The sequence below is a fragment of the Sinocyclocheilus anshuiensis genome, unplaced genomic scaffold (genome assembly GCF_001515605.1).
Source record: "Sinocyclocheilus anshuiensis isolate Anshui unplaced genomic scaffold, SAMN03320099.WGS_v1.1 scaffold955, whole genome shotgun sequence".
In the NCBI taxonomy this organism is placed as follows: Eukaryota; Metazoa; Chordata; class Actinopteri; order Cypriniformes; family Cyprinidae; genus Sinocyclocheilus; species Sinocyclocheilus anshuiensis.
This window is the reverse complement of record NW_015546094.1, coordinates 1,207,038-1,222,080: the sequence shown is the minus strand read 5'-3', so window position 1 is coordinate 1,222,080 and position 15,043 is coordinate 1,207,038. Positions and strand designations below refer to the sequence as shown.

General features: G+C 37.1%; 2 protein-coding genes across 3 annotated transcripts; one reads left to right on the top strand and one right to left on the bottom strand.

The window, feature by feature from the left end:
* Nucleotides 1-292: 292 nt before the first annotated feature.
* Nucleotides 293-5,479, top strand: LOC107700195 (cell division cycle-associated protein 3-like). Its single transcript, XM_016501767.1, has 7 exons — nucleotides 293-547; nucleotides 716-869; nucleotides 1,019-1,118; nucleotides 2,972-3,543; nucleotides 4,473-4,797; nucleotides 5,047-5,126; nucleotides 5,226-5,479. Exons 2-7 carry the CDS (start codon nucleotides 732-734, stop codon nucleotides 5,316-5,318), a joined length of 1,308 nt encoding a protein of 435 aa, XP_016357253.1. The 5' UTR covers nucleotides 293-547; nucleotides 716-731; the 3' UTR covers nucleotides 5,319-5,479.
* A 776-nt stretch (nucleotides 5,480-6,255) lies between these two features.
* Nucleotides 6,256-13,422, bottom strand: LOC107700194 (guanine nucleotide-binding protein G(I)/G(S)/G(T) subunit beta-3-like). Of its 2 annotated transcripts, none has more exons than XM_016501765.1 (9): nucleotides 13,157-13,422; nucleotides 11,277-11,419; nucleotides 11,021-11,163; nucleotides 10,193-10,256; nucleotides 9,487-9,649; nucleotides 9,309-9,375; nucleotides 9,016-9,217; nucleotides 7,131-7,347; nucleotides 6,256-7,013 (listed from the first exon to the last, which is right to left on the bottom strand). In XM_016501765.1, exons 2-9 carry the CDS (start codon nucleotides 11,331-11,333, stop codon nucleotides 6,907-6,909), a joined length of 1,020 nt encoding a protein of 339 aa, XP_016357251.1. In that variant the 5' UTR covers nucleotides 11,334-11,419; nucleotides 13,157-13,422; the 3' UTR covers nucleotides 6,256-6,906. The 2 variants fall into 2 exon arrangements, with proteins under 2 accessions (XP_016357251.1, XP_016357252.1); XM_016501766.1 differs by lacking the exon at nucleotides 13,157-13,422 and adding an exon at nucleotides 12,067-12,197.
* Between the last annotated feature and the right edge of the window lie 1,621 nt (nucleotides 13,423-15,043).

Genomic DNA, 15,043 nt, shown 5'->3' with positions numbered 1-15,043 from the left:
AGTAAAACTTTCAAATATGTACAACATGCTTTCTATAACTGGCGAATATGAATTCCTTTACTAATTGGTTAACAAACGTATTTTTAGTAACAGAAGTGCGATTGTGTGCAGTGTGCTTTGACTTTATTTCAAAATATTAAACTTTAAGAAGTAAGAATACAACACGCGGCTGTATTTCAAATCGCTGGTATACGCCCAATAAAAATGTATTTTCAGTCTCAGCCAATCAGAAGCGCCGACGGAGGAACTTAACGTTCAGCTATTGGTCTGTTTAAAAATCACCGCAAACACAGAACCACTCATTTAAATGCTCTCGCTGGAGTCACACACGGAGTTCGGATTGGAAGACGACCGAAGCATTTCGTTGTTGATATCTGCGTTTGTACATATATAGGTGTATAAAACTTAACATAAAGTTGATTTGATACAGCTTGAGAGATTAAAAGGAAAATAGAGCGGACTGCACGTGGAACATCTTGAGCTTTAAGCTGAGTTTAAGTTTTATTTATTGGACAATAACTTGTATTGTAGCTAAAAACGCGACAAGGTAAGAATTGCTACTTATTTATTTAGCGTTAACGTTAATTGAATTTAGAGTTTTACGTACATACGTCTTAGCAATGTTCTAGCAAGCCAGCAGGAGTCAGTGCATTAGGGTTGTATCTGCTTTTTCGCTTCTTACATTAATGTTTTCATAAACCGTGCTGTTTTTCAGTAGCAAACAGTGTAAAATGGGTGCCGGTGAAAGCAAGCTGTCTGTGGCATCAACACCAAAGCTAGAGCCGAGCCAGCGGCCGAGAGCAGCGCGAGTAGCGAGACTCTCAGACCCGCGTTCACCGTCCTGCGCTATCGACCGCACACCTATACAGGTACAAACACACAGCCAACACTTCTGTTTATGAGTCTCTAATAAAAGATTCAATTCGCTTATCGATTAGCCAGACTGTGAGCTGAATTGTGCCATTTTCAGATCCCGTGTGAACAATGGGCATAAGATTTTGATTGTATTTTCCTGTAGGTGGGCGTGGCTTACTCTCCTCTTCCTGTGGCGGAGTCAGTCGGGCCTGTGTTTGACCCCCGGTCACCCACACCTGGCATCACGCGAACACCAGTAAAGGGTAAGTGAAGTGTATCACACGTGAACTCTGTTTATGCGTTTTTAATTCAAAATATTTAAACACGGCGAAAAGAGCTCAAGCTGAAAGCTAATTAATATTCATAAGCTCAGCCCTTTCTGTAAAGAGTGCACTTTCCTCCGTTGCCTTGGTTGTGGAAGTATTTTTTCCCATAGGGAAAAGTCTCTGTTAAAGAGTTACAAGCCATGAACCAAACCTACCAGCTACAAGATGAATAACACCACAAACTTTGATAATTTTTTTTAGCTAAAAAGTTTTTGAAAATTAGAAAGACAAAGGTTACAAGACGGTGTAGTTAAAGGAATAGTTCACCCCAAAATTACAATTTTGTCGTCATTTACTCACACTTATGTCGTTCCAAACCTGTATGAGTTTCTTTCTTAAGTTGAACATCAAAGAAGATATTGAGGAATGCTGTTAATCAAACAGTTGATGGTCCCCATTGACTTCCATAGTATTTCTTTCCTTACAATGGAAGTCAGTGGGTGCCAACTACTGTTTGGTTCTTCAAAATATTTTCTTTTGTGTTCAACATAAGAAACTTTTACAGGTTTGGAACAATATAAGGGTGAGTAAATGATGACAATTTTCATTGTGGGGTGAACTATTCCTTTAACTGCTTTCATGAGGGGGAAAAGGGGGAAAAAAGAACTATAGATAAATATAAAACTATTGATTTAAAGATGTTGGTTATGATACACATTTTACGTTCATAATGCATTCACATATGCATATACTGTTAAAGGGGTCATATGATGCTGCTAAAAAGAACATTATTTTGTGTATTTGGTGTAATGAAATGTGTTTATGCGGTTTAAAGTTAAAAAAACACATTATTTTCCACATACTGTACATTATTGTTTCTCCTCTATGCCCCGCCTTTTTGAAATGCGTTGCTTTTTACAAAGCTCATCGGTCTGAAAAAGCGAGGTGTGCCGTGATTGGCCAGCTATCCAATGCGTTGTGATTGGCCGAATACCTCAAGCGTGAGACGGAAATGTTACGCCCCTCACTGCTGCACACATCTGAGTATTTGGGTTGAAACTGTTCTGGAACAGTGTTGTAAATGCAACTTAACCACTGATTTGTAGTCGTGTCCTCTTTTGGAAGACCAAACAAAGTAGTTTCGCTTTCACAACGAAGCACACAGCGTCTTCAGGACATGGCTGCAGCGGCAACAATACTATAGTGAGAATAAAAGTTACGCCTTCTTTCTTTGCGTGAACATTTGGGCGGCGTTATGCAAATCTTCCCACATAGTGAGGTAGATATGTGGGGGCGTGTTAGAACGAGCCGTTTTAGGCAGGCGTGGTTGACTCTTAACTTTTATAAAGAATATCTCTTTGGTTTTGAGACTTTAGTCTTTGCAACTTTACAGATCTTCTTTATGCACCAAGAGCTTGTAACACTCCAAAGAGAAAGGAAAAATTGAAATCGCATCATATGACCCCTTTAAAACACAATTTCTTAAAACACAAGTTGAAATAATGCAGGCTGATGACTTCAGCAAATGCATATAACGTTGAGTAACAACATTAGAATTCATCCATTTTTTACGGTTTATAAGTTATCATTCAAAATCAATTTCCTGAAGGAGAAAATTTAAGTCGCCGTCCTCAGCCCTCCCACTTTAAATTCACTACAAAACTGGAGTAGTGACAGCCTCCTATATTGTGACACATCCAAGTGTAACGGTTAATCAAAAAGAAGAATGTAGGATGGGTTTATTGATTAAAAATTATAAGGTCAAAATTAAAAAAAAATGAAACGCATACATGGATGAATCGTTCTCAGTCATAATTCTTTAAGATAAAACTACTTTGTCTCATTTACAGTGAGTGTCGTGTCTCTTGCTCGGCGGCTGAGCACCTTCTTTCTCAATGACGTCAAGTCCGGTAGTGACCCGGTCTCCTTCACCAAACACCCCGGCCTGCCCAATGTGAATCTGCAAAATGAAGCAGGCCCCAGAGATCCTCTGCTCCCTCTGGTAAAAGCCCAGAACTCATCCACCCTCAACAGACACACAGATGCTGTGTCCACCCCTTCAGAGGGCTACGGCTCCATATGCAGCAGCCCGTTTGTGTTGATCGGAGACACACAGATGGAGGTGGATGCCGAGGCCTCGCTGGAAGAGGCGGAGGAGGCTCTGCTGCTCGGTGCTTCACCATTAAGGAAAGAGCTCAGTTTAAGTCTTCTTGCTTGTCATGAAGGTGTTTACTCATCTTCTCTGGAGGAACGTCCTCTGACTCCTCTTCCTCCTGTTGAGAGGCAAGCGAATGAAGATCACTCCTACGCGCTCTTCTCAGTCCCACCACGATCCACAGAGCATGAAACTTCCACGCCTGTTGTTGAAGCTATCGTGACCTCGGAGGTAGATGAGGTCCCGTCACAGACCTCTGAGGAACAGGTTTGTTTTTGAGATTAATGAAAGACTGTGTCGTTTTGGGTTTCATCAGTAGTTCATCATTCATCTGTATGCGTTTATACTACACTTCCATTGAAAAGTTTGTGGGCAGTATGATTTTTTTTTTTAAAATTTTTCATTCAGCAATGATGCATTAAATTGATCAAAAGTGACAGCAGAGATTTCCATTTCAAATAATTGCTCTTATTTAGAAATGTCTATTTTTCAAGGAATCCTGAAAAAAAGAATTGTGGAATATTTATTCATTAATTGTTTTTAGTTAATTCTGTGTTTATTATAATTGTTTCTTGAGGAGCAAATCCGAATATTAAAATTATTTCTGAAGGACCATGTCACACTGAAGACTGAAGTAATGATGCTGAAAATTCAGCTTTGAAATATTTTATGTAGTAATATCTCACAATTTTCCCCCCAATTAAATACAGGCTTGGTGTGCATTAGAGACTTCTTTTAAATCAATTAAATTACTAAAAATCATTGAATTGCAATCATTTTATATTTTATGAAAAAAAATATAGAAAAATCGTTTTTTTTTTTTACTTTTTACATTTTATACCTTTTCTATGATACGCATATAATAACTTTATATTTGGATTTGTTTTTTAAATATCTTGAATAATTATATTAATTTCTAAGTTAATTTTTTTTTCCAACTGATTACTTACAGTTTGTATTTGTGAATTTTTTTAAATATTTTTAACATTCCAAAAAATATGAAATAATGTTACAAACAAACAAAAATGATGCTTTTTAAATGAAGTTAAATGGATGGTTTTCTTTGTTTTGGAACCATTGGAAATATCAGTAAAGGTAGGAATCGAAACTATTGGCCTGATTTAGCAAGCAAAAAAAAAAGCCCATACTGTTGAACGCTGTGAGGAACTAACTGATGTGTGTCCTTCCTCCATCAGGTGACTTCTGCACTCCCACAGTCGAGCCATGAGCAGCAGGAGGAGAGCAAGCCTCCCACACCTCAATCTGTTGTCTCCTCCAGCAAATCCAGCCCAGTTGAAACGGTCCAGTCCGGCATCCGTTGTCTGAAGTTTGACACCCGCAGCCCAAGTCAGGCCATTTTTAAGCCCCAGTGGTTGGGCGTGGGCTTCGGGAGCACTGGAGTCAGAGCGAGAGGGGTACAGGCGCGTGGAAAGACATCTGTGTCCTCACCGCTCTCCACCAAAAACACGGCCACAAATGAGAATAACAACATGGTTGTGCGCACCAAACAGAGACCAAGAGGTGAGTGTGTCCGTTCACCACACAGCATCGACATTTTGTACAGCTAAAATAAGTGAAAGCGGACGACACCATTAGCTTTTTATAAATGTCTGCACCTGCTCTTACATTAAAAGGTGGATAGAAGACTAACAAAATGATGAATCTATAGTGTACACTAGAATGTACTAGTGTATTTTTTTCTTCCCCCCCCCCCCCATCTCAGTGGTTATAAACTACCAAATTGAGGTATTTGCTTGTTTAATTATACAGAAAAAGTTCTGGTTGGTGAGGGCAGATCGCCTCTGCAGATCCTGAGGGAGGCTAATTCACCCAGAGACCGCAACTCCCAGGTAATTACTGTTATTAGTCACTAGTTATATTTAAACCTTTGTGCTTATTCAACTTGTATATTAGTCACTTACTAAATGGATCTTCATGTCTGTCTTCAGATGAAGTTGAAAGTGTCCACCCCTGAAAAACAGAGATTCAGCCAGATGGACAGGAGAGCTCTGATTCTGTCACTCAATAAGGAGAACGAGTGAGACGAACCGAGCAGACCAGGATAAATCCAGCCAACACTATGTATATACTACAGTTTTAAGCCTTAAACTACATGATCATTCTTTTTTTCCTATTCTTTACCGTTTCTTTGTGTGTTTGTAAATGAACTGTTTTAATGTAAATAAAATATAATTTGATTTTAGATATTGTTTTTTTTTTTCTTTTTTTTTTATCTGATCTTATAAACTTGTTCACAAAGCATGTCTAATGATCAAAATGTCATAGTATGCCACTACTTTCAGCCCTGCAATTATTGAAAAATTACTAAAACTGTCAGCCGATCAACATTCTGCAGTTGTTTAACTCTGATGCCCACATCCTTTTTAAAAGCGTTGTTACTAATTTATCGGAACTATTTTGTAACATCAGAACACAGTTATCCAATATCTGTTTGTTTGTTTTTGAAAGAAGTCACTTGTGCTTGCCAAGGCTGCATTTATTTGATTGAAAAATACAGTAAAAGCAGTGAAATAGTATTACAATTTAAAATGACTTTTCTATTTTAAGATGTCCTCAAATTTAATTTAATTGTGAAGAGGAAAGCTGAATTTTCAGCATCATTACACCAGCCTTTAGTGTGTGTCACTTGATCCTAAAGAAATCAATAGTGGGATGTATGTGGGAAAACAGCTTCATATTTTTGTGGCAACTGTGATCTATTACATTGTTTCCAGAATTGTTTTATGAATGGAAAGTTCAAAATAACAGCATTTATTTGAAATATAAATATTTTGTCACATTTACTGTCACTATTTTAAACAATGCATCCTTGCTAAATAAAACTATTCATTACCTTCGGGGGGAAAAATGTCCCCAAGCTTTAGAATGGTAGTGTGTATGTACATTGTAGTACATAATAATCACATTTGTTTTCAATTTCATCAGATATGAGAGATATAAAAATCAGCCAGGTTTGTTGTAGTTTTTTTTATTGGCAGAAAAGCAGAAAAAAACAGATGACACTAGCAGTGCACTATCAACAAAAATCTTAACACAACTTAAAAGAAGCTTCAATCAGAGTCTCGCTAAAACTTGTTTAATCTATAATTTGTAAACTACATTTTATAAAAGTGAAAATATCATTCTGTGCAGACTTAAGTCATTATATTCGATCTTACGCAACTATTTTGGCAACCTCTGTCATAGGTTTGATAGCACAGGATGCATTTAGATATCAGTAAGCTTAATTCAACTAGTGTTGAAAGTCTTATTTCATATGCTATTATTGATAATATGCTGTGACACCCATGTGTTAAAGACCCTATCCAAAAAGTACCTCACAAATCACCAAAGAGGTAATGGCTTTGTAAATGCCCACTTTTGCAGTTAGCAGTCCCTGAAAAACAGGTTTTCTGGTATTGCATGATTTCTTTGACAAGATTATTCTACAGGTCAGCCCATCTCTAAATGAGGTTTTCTTATTCACAATCGTTCTCGTTGTGACGGCACAACAAACATATCGCTTTCCCTCCCTACTTATACAACTATATCCCACCGTTTCAATTGTCCCCTTTACATTTTACCCTGTCTTTGACATATTCTATGTTTGCCTCTGTTTGAGACAGAGCCTTAGTTCCAGATCTTCAGAAAGCTATCCCATGATCCTGTGCAGCAGGCCATCCCATCAGGTGTCACGCCAATACAGCTCACTCTGTTGTCATGACCGGACAACACTCCTGGAAAAGACAAACACTATTTTATTATAGTTAATATACAGATATTTTTGCATCTAATATGCTTTATCGTTCTCCCAAGGTTGACATCCATCCTTGCATCTCTTTCCGGTGACATACCGACTCTCTCTGCCTTCAGCGAGTCCCAGATGTTGCAGTTGAAGTCGTCGTACCCAGCGAGGATGAGTCTTCCAGAGAGGGAGGGAGCGAGGGAGGTCACGCCGCACATGATGCCGGAGTCCTGGTACGTGATGAGCTCCTGGTCTGAACGCAGGTCGTACAGCTTGCAGGAAGCATCGTCTGAACCTGTGATCACTGCATTGCCATTGGGGAAAAACTGAAAGGTGACAGAAAAATGGATGCATTTATTATAATACAGTTGAAGTCAAAAGTTTACATACACCTTGAGTCTTTTTGTTTAGTGATAGTTGTTCATGACTCCCTTGTTTGTCCTGAACAGTTAAACTGCCGGCTGTTCTTCAGAAAAATCCTTCAGGTCCCACAAATTCGTTGGTTTTCCAGTATTTTTGTGTATTTGAACCCTTTCTAACAATGACTGTATGATTTTGAGATCCATCTTTTCACACTGAGGATAACTGAGGGACTCGTATGCAACTATTACAGAATGTTCAAACGCTCACTGATGCTCCAGAAGGAAAAACCATGCATTCAGGGGGTGAAAACTTTTGAACGGAATGAAGATGTGTACATTTTTCTTATTTTGCCTAAATATCATATATTTTTCATGTAGTACTGCCCTTCAGAAGCCACAGAAGATACTTATATGAGTCCCAGAAGACAAAATAAGTTAAATTGACCCTGATCTTCAAATTCAAAGTTTTCTTAATGCATAGTTTTTCCTTCCTTTCCTTTCCTCCTCCTTTTGGTAAAATAATTAACATTTTGCAGATTCTGCTAGGTGTATGTAAACTTTTGACTTCAACTATATATCGCAAAACTTGCTGCCACTGTAAGTGTGTGCTGTGTGGATGCTTCAAGCTGTTCTCAGTGGTTGTTAGTGTATCGCTGTGTGGTTTCTAAGTTGTTCCGAGTGGCTGCTTTCTGATCCAGGTTCAAAGACTTTAGTTATATTTTTGGTCCCTAAATATCCTTCATGTTTGTAGTGCAAACAGTACAGAATAATCTACATAATGTACAAGTTAAATACATTAAGGCAGTGGTTTTCAACCAGGGGGCCGGGGCCCACTAGGGGACCTCACAAACTTCCAAGGGGGCCTCAAAATAACTTAAAAATGTTAATAAAATAAAAAAAAGCTTAAAAATCACCCCTCTGACAGCAGTTTTTTTTTCTTTGAAGAACCAGTTATGAAAAGTAATAAAATTACATTAATTTTATAATAAATTAATAAAAATGTATAACTAAAAGTATTAAATTATTAAAACTTATAAAAATAAAAATGAATGATTAAAAGTAATAAAAACGAATTCTGAAATAAAATACAAAATAAATGTCAGATGAAAAACTTACTGAAATAACTGAAATAAAATGCTTTATTTTAATACATTAAAATAACAAACTGAAAGAAAAAGCTAAATAGAAATATGTAATATCTAGTAAAAATGATAAAGGCACATAACAACATTAGTAAAATGTAAACATTTTAATTAAAAACTAACAAATAAAAAAAAAAAACGAATTCAAAATAATAAATACTATAAAAGTATATTAATAATACTCAACAACAGTGCTCTATGGGCATTTTTATAATGTATATCCATCCTTCTAGTTTTGCCAAATTTTTAAATATTTTAGTAGTAAGAAATGTTTTGAAAAAAAAAAAAATTTGTTAAAATCTTGTGGCCTTGAAATATTGTTGCCGACAATGAGGAAGTGTGGGGAGGGGGTAAAAAGGTCAAAAAAGGTAAGAACCACTGGCACAAATAATAGTATATTAAAGTCTTAGCAAGCCCCATTCATTAAAAATGTAAGTAATCAATATTTCTGTGGTTATGGATTAATTACAGCCTTACTGATCATTCTTACCCCTATGGCGTTAATGTCACTCTCATGGCCTCCAAAAGTCTGTCTGCACTGGCCGTCACGGATGTCCCACAGTTTGGCTGTGAAGTCACAGGCTCCTGATATGAAAGTGTTGAAGTCAGGGGCCACACCCAGAGACATACAGTCACCCAGATGACCCGCAAACACGGTCTTCTGCGATCCTGTCTCGATGTCCCACAGAACACTGGAAACAGGTCAGAGGTCACCTTGTTATTACTGTTACATTTTCTTTGCTATTTTAGTTTATAGCTATTAGAAGTCTAAAGTGAATGTACCAGGTACAGTCTCCAGAGCTGGTGATGATCTCATTGTCATTCAGGAAGCGGCAGCAGGACAGGTAACCTGATCAACACAAAACCCATAACAGACATTCAGATCATATACAGTCAAAACAGAGGTGCAGCTAGCTGATGTTAAATATTTCATTGGCTAGACTGGTTCACATATGCTCACCTGTGTGTGCTGCGAGCTCACGCATGACCTTCACGTTGCCATCTTTGCCCTTCAGGTTATAGATGGAGCACATGTTGTCAAGTCCTCCACACGCCACCATGTTTCCTGAAGGTGCGTACGAACATGTCATCACCCACGAGGACTTCAGTGGGATTGCGTGCACCTAGACCACAATCAGAGAGGATGGGTAATTAATATTCTACAGATCAAGGTTTATTGGCGAATGGTATTATATACATTGAGCCTTATTCGTGAAACTTTCGTAAATATGAATAATTGGTGTGTAAAATGGACCTTTCCCTTTGTCTGTAATAAAACATTTTTTAGATATAGTCTCAATAGCACTAAATAAAATCAAAATGACCTTGGTTTATGATTAAATATGTGGCATAAAGCAGCTTCTATAACCTATAAGAACTGAAACCGTCTCAGTCGTGCTTTCGTGCTTCATGTCATTTAAATACGTCTCCTCCCTCTTGCACACAATGTGACCACTGGCAGGTACTGATTTTCCTAATAGCCTTCACCAGAAACGATTTGCATTTAAATGTACGTGACAGCAGCTCCAAGTTAAAGCATCAGATTTTGTCATTTGTAACATCTGTAACAACAGATAACTATAGGCTCGATGATTTTTGGCCTTTTTTGTAGCAAAGGACTAAGATCAGACTTGTACCAGAATGTAACACTGAAAACTTTTCAGTACCTTGTTGGTGGTGTAGCTGTCCCATACAATCAGTTTACCGTCTTGAGATGCACTCACACACAGTCTGAGAGAAATATAAAAAAACAAACACCAGATTAGATTTCTTAACATTTTGAATTAGAATTGATTTTATATTTCCAATTTTCATTTTAGTTTGTTTCAGTATTTTTATGCGCTTTTGTCATTTTTATTCTTTTTTTTTTAAATATTTACATTTTTATTTCAGTTTAGTCATTTTACTTAGTACTAAAATTTTATTACAAGTTTTTAAAGTTAAACTGTAACTTAAAATCTAATATTTATATTTTATTTTAATACCTAAAACCACAACTAGTGAAGAACATTTCTAACATCACCAAGGTTACAGGTTTGATTTTAAAAGGACGTATGAATACTAAAATCTTAGGATTTTACAAGCTATATATTAAATATTTAGTATAAGACTTACTTGCTTTTTAATACTTATGACCTGGACCAAATGTAAAAATAAAGGTTCGAAAAGACTTAAGTGGTTAATTCAGTGTTTGTCTCAAGTGAATTTACTTCAACACACACACACTCAACAAAAAACATATGCAAAAGATCTGATCTCTTTCCAACCTCCTACATTAAACAGAATGTGGTTTTGGTGCAGAAGTCAAATTTCTTAATCACATTCAGACCTGCATCATTGCTTGCTATTGTATCCATGTACAAATATCTGTTTACATAATCATTCATTTCACTTATCTTTGCCCAAATAAAGTGTATTGTGTGTATTTGGATATGCTTGCAGACTAGTACATGTGGAACAGAATGTATTGCTTTTATTTGCATATAGACGTTTACTTTGAGTCCCCCCAGTGCACGGCATAGATTTTGGACAGATGTCCTCTCAATGTCTTCCTGGTCTTTAGCTGGACACGTCCCACAACAGCTGTCCCCGCCACATGATCCTGCAGCGTGAGGTCCTGCACTGCTTTACGAGCCGCCTATAGAGCACAAAACATACACAGCTGATCTAGAACTGAGAATCAATCGGTGATATTCTGTAAAGTTACACAGATGTTTGTGAAGGTTTATCAGACATATTCTTGACACTAACAGTAATCTCATCCTTCAGGCTCTCCGCCTCCTTTCGCAGTTGCTCCATTTCACCCATGACAACGGTAGTCAGGCACGGTCACCCACAGATACAGACAGGAAGTGAGGTTAGTAGAGCCAAGAGAATGCTGGGGGAAAACTCTCCTGAAAATGAATATACATTTCATTGTTACATCAATCATGACAGTGCAATTTACTTTACTGCTTGTGGCAAGAGCTCATTGTTGTTGCTTTCACTGTAATATATCTTCAGTTCCCTCGTTCAACATCTATTTGCAATTCAAACTCCCTTCGACCTGGTTTGCAAATCCTCACAAATGAGGATGAATGCAAAATTTCACTCGTACCACCACCACAAACATACAAGTGCATAATGAGTCAGAGTCAAACAAGAAACTACTTTATCAAACGCCATACACCTGCTTTTATAGAATCAGATATTACATATATAGATGGCTTAGTTCATAAATACTTTATATACATCTACAGCACATTATTTTTTGGGTACTGCTCCCTTGAAATTAGAGTAATAAGAATGATTATTGTGACTATTTACAGCGGCTTTCATAGAAACAATGAGTAAAAAACAGGAAAACATTCCTGAAACCCATATCAGACATCATTGATGAGGCTTGACTTTCTCAATACTGTCATCTATAATAATTGTGCCCTTCCTCTTGGATGGTTCACCCCAGTTTGCTTGAACAATTAGAGTGCTGTCATTCGCCTTAACGAAAAGCATTTTTAAAGTAAATATTGAGTTATTCTTAAGTTTGATTATCATGTCTTACCTTACAAAGGAAGATTAATGTAGGCTATTTCCTTTTGTTGAATGGTTTATTGAATCTTTGTGTCTCTCCCGAGCTCTCAAGACCAAATGACTTTTGCCTAAAATTTGTTTGAGAGGAGAAAGCGAGAGAGCAAAGGGTGTGGATGGGAGAGAGGTGGACCAGTGGGAGGGAGCTGTCCTGTAACGGACATCAATAAATAGCCCTGTTCTGGAACTCAAGGTAAACGTCATACCTGGAATTTTTGTATTTGCCGTCAGTGTGAGTTAAAGGGCAAGGTAATGTTATTATCAACAAGACCGTGAGCACCAAACCAGAGCACCATAACCAGAACGAGACTAATGAGAGAAAGAGAGAGAGAGAGAGAGAAACAGACAGGCAAGAGAGAGTGAGTTTAAATCCTCAACACTGCTGAGATTTTAAGGGAGGCCTTTTGAATCAAATCTGCTCTCATCCGATTATTGACTGCTCTTTGCATCTGGATAAGAGCTACAGTAGAGATGGGGAGGGGGATAGAGGGATAGAAACAGAGAGAGAGAGCTGGGAATGGGTGTGAAAGTGTGGCCTAGCCATCGTTTGAATTTGAGTTTTCGGCAAATTACTTTGTTTAAAGAACAGTCTGCCATAGTATTATCAAGTCATTTCCAAACATTTTATGCTTAAAAAGTGCTATAACTATTTATTTAGAACCTAAAAATGATTCATTGTACTATGATTAATTATTAGGACATTTATAATAATACAAATATTTCTTAATATGTGCACCTTTCTAAACATTAATCACAATGTAGAGAAATTATTAATTACACTACACAATGTCTTTTTTTATCTTCTGATATCTTAAAAGCATTTATTCTACCTAAAATGAAAAAGTAAAATGTTGCTACAGCACCAAAACAAACCAGTTTTTTACAGATTTAAATCTTAAAACTGATTGACATGTATGTTATGGTTCGGTTCTGATTTCAAGTGAAAATTTTCTAGGGTAGTCCATTATCATAATCTTTACTTTGCCATATTTGTAAGTAAGAACTAAATCGGTAGCAACATATAAAAGACCAAAACTACAGGACTTAAAAACGTCATCACTTACCTGTTCCTCTGGGATGTTTCTTCACTCTATTTGTATTTCTTATTCCTTTTCAACTCTCTATCCACTTGCCTTTTTTCTCGGGACAATGTTCATTCAGGTTTTCTGCTTTACGCACCTTCTGATCCCTCTCTCTCTCTCTCTCTCTGTAAACTCTGTGATGCTTTTGTGATGGGCAGATGAGGATTGGAGGGGATGAAGGGAGATCAGGGCTGAAAGGATAAAGCCTGGGATGGAGAGAGCGAGAGGGAGGGAAATCTGTTAGGAGAGGAGAGAACAGAGAGTAAAAGACAAGAGAACTAAATAGTGGAGAGAATCAGGTCATGGGGGGTCACATGACAGAAAGGCAGGTGTGAAGGGCCAGGTGAGGGAAAAGACAGGACAGATTTTATTTTATATTTACTTTTTTTTTTTCTGAGATGATGCTTATCCATCCATTTCCCCTTGAAATAATAAACAATGAAAATGTTGGCTAAAAGTAGAAGTTATCTTTGAATAGTGCTCAGCAGGATGGTTTAAGGCTCTGTAATGGACTGAAAAACCTACAATGGCAAAGTTGTTGAACTAAATTTCCTGAGCCTGATCCTAAAGATCTGTACTGATGATACATCCATAAACTTTGAACATAGATGTCCCTGAAAACCGACACTTTTTTTTAAAAAGCCATCAAATGAAGGTCATGCTTAGTCATGAATGAGCAGGCAGAACATCCACAACATTCTCACATGTCAGTGTGATGGAAGAAAGCTGAAAACAATGGATGGGCTGGAGAGACATTTCTATGTATGGAATGATGAGCGGTTTCAGATCACTGGGAGCTGGTGTTGCGTACCTTGGAAACTTTCAGAATTAGCCATATTTATACTTTGAGATGAGTGGAAGGCTTTGTGATTCAACTACAGTATAATACACACTACGTTAAGTTTTATTCTTAAGAGTGTGAACACTATTGTAACAAAGCATAAATAACACATCGTTTCAGGAACAGAAATGCGTGAGGACCATGAGAGAATTTTGTGCAACAAAAGAGCTTAAAAGCCTGTGAACATTTAAGGCTTCGCTTAAATCAATTTTAGTGTCCTGATTTAGAACTGACAAACTATCATTATCATAAATATAACTCGTCCTCCCCCACCTCGCTGAACCAGACAAAACATCACAGCATGGTGGATAAAATCATCACCCGATTTAGCAAGGAGGGGGGACAACGCGACCCATGGGTGAAAAGGATTATATTCTATTAGGACAAAAGGGAGTGGTTTACTTTTGCATGGATGAACATTGAGGAAAAGTTATGTGCAGCATTATGTTCAGTGTCATTTAAAAAGCCCTTTATCGTAATGTATAGTTAAGATGTGTGCATTTGTACACAGTAAAAAAAAATCGTAAAATTTACGGTAAAAAAAATGGCAGCTATGGTTGGTTTTTACTGTAGCATTTTTACAGTCTTTTACCATTAAATTCATTTTTTACAGTGTATAGGATTGTCTATGTGTGTGAGGGTGGATCAGGTTTTGCCTATGTTATGGGAAGCAAATGATCAGTCAACACTATCCACGAAGAAAATGGCTTAATAAACATGCTATGTATTGCCTTAATGAAAATGAAAAAAGTTTCTGTTTAGATAGGTAGGAGAAAGAAAATATAATTAATGCAATATAGAACAATAGAAGTTAAAGGAAAGTCCTGACCACAAACAATCTGTTTGTGTTTTAAGTTTTACGTTCTTACATATTAATGTATATTTAAATATGTATTTTATTATTTAATTTTGTACAACAGTTAGTTACTGTCCTGTAAATTTAATTGGTCCAGCGGCATTCCAATCTTGAAAAAGTAGTAAACCATCCGTGTATTTCTCACGTGCTGTTTCATAAATACTATAAGAAT

Bases quoted from the DNA above. Each gene is read 5' to 3' on its own strand.
- LOC107700194 (XM_016501765.1), bottom strand. From the start codon at position 11,333: ATGGGTGAAATGGAGCAACTGCGAAAGGAGGCGGAGAGCCTGAAGGAT. The intron at 9,376-9,486 runs GTGAGCATATGT...TGTGTTGATCAG, and splicing joins TGAGCTCGCAGCACACACAG to GTTACCTGTCCTGCTGCCGC. The intron at 7,348-9,015 runs GTAAGAATGATC...GTCACCTTTCAG, and splicing joins GTGACATTAACGCCATAGGG to TTTTTCCCCAATGGCAATGC.
- LOC107700195 (XM_016501767.1), top strand. From the start codon at position 732: ATGGGTGCCGGTGAAAGCAAGCTGTCTGTGGCATCAACACCAAAGCTA. The intron at 870-1,018 runs GTACAAACACAC...ATTTTCCTGTAG, and splicing joins TCGACCGCACACCTATACAG to GTGGGCGTGGCTTACTCTCC. The intron at 5,127-5,225 runs GTAATTACTGTT...GTCTGTCTTCAG, and splicing joins CCAGAGACCGCAACTCCCAG to ATGAAGTTGAAAGTGTCCAC.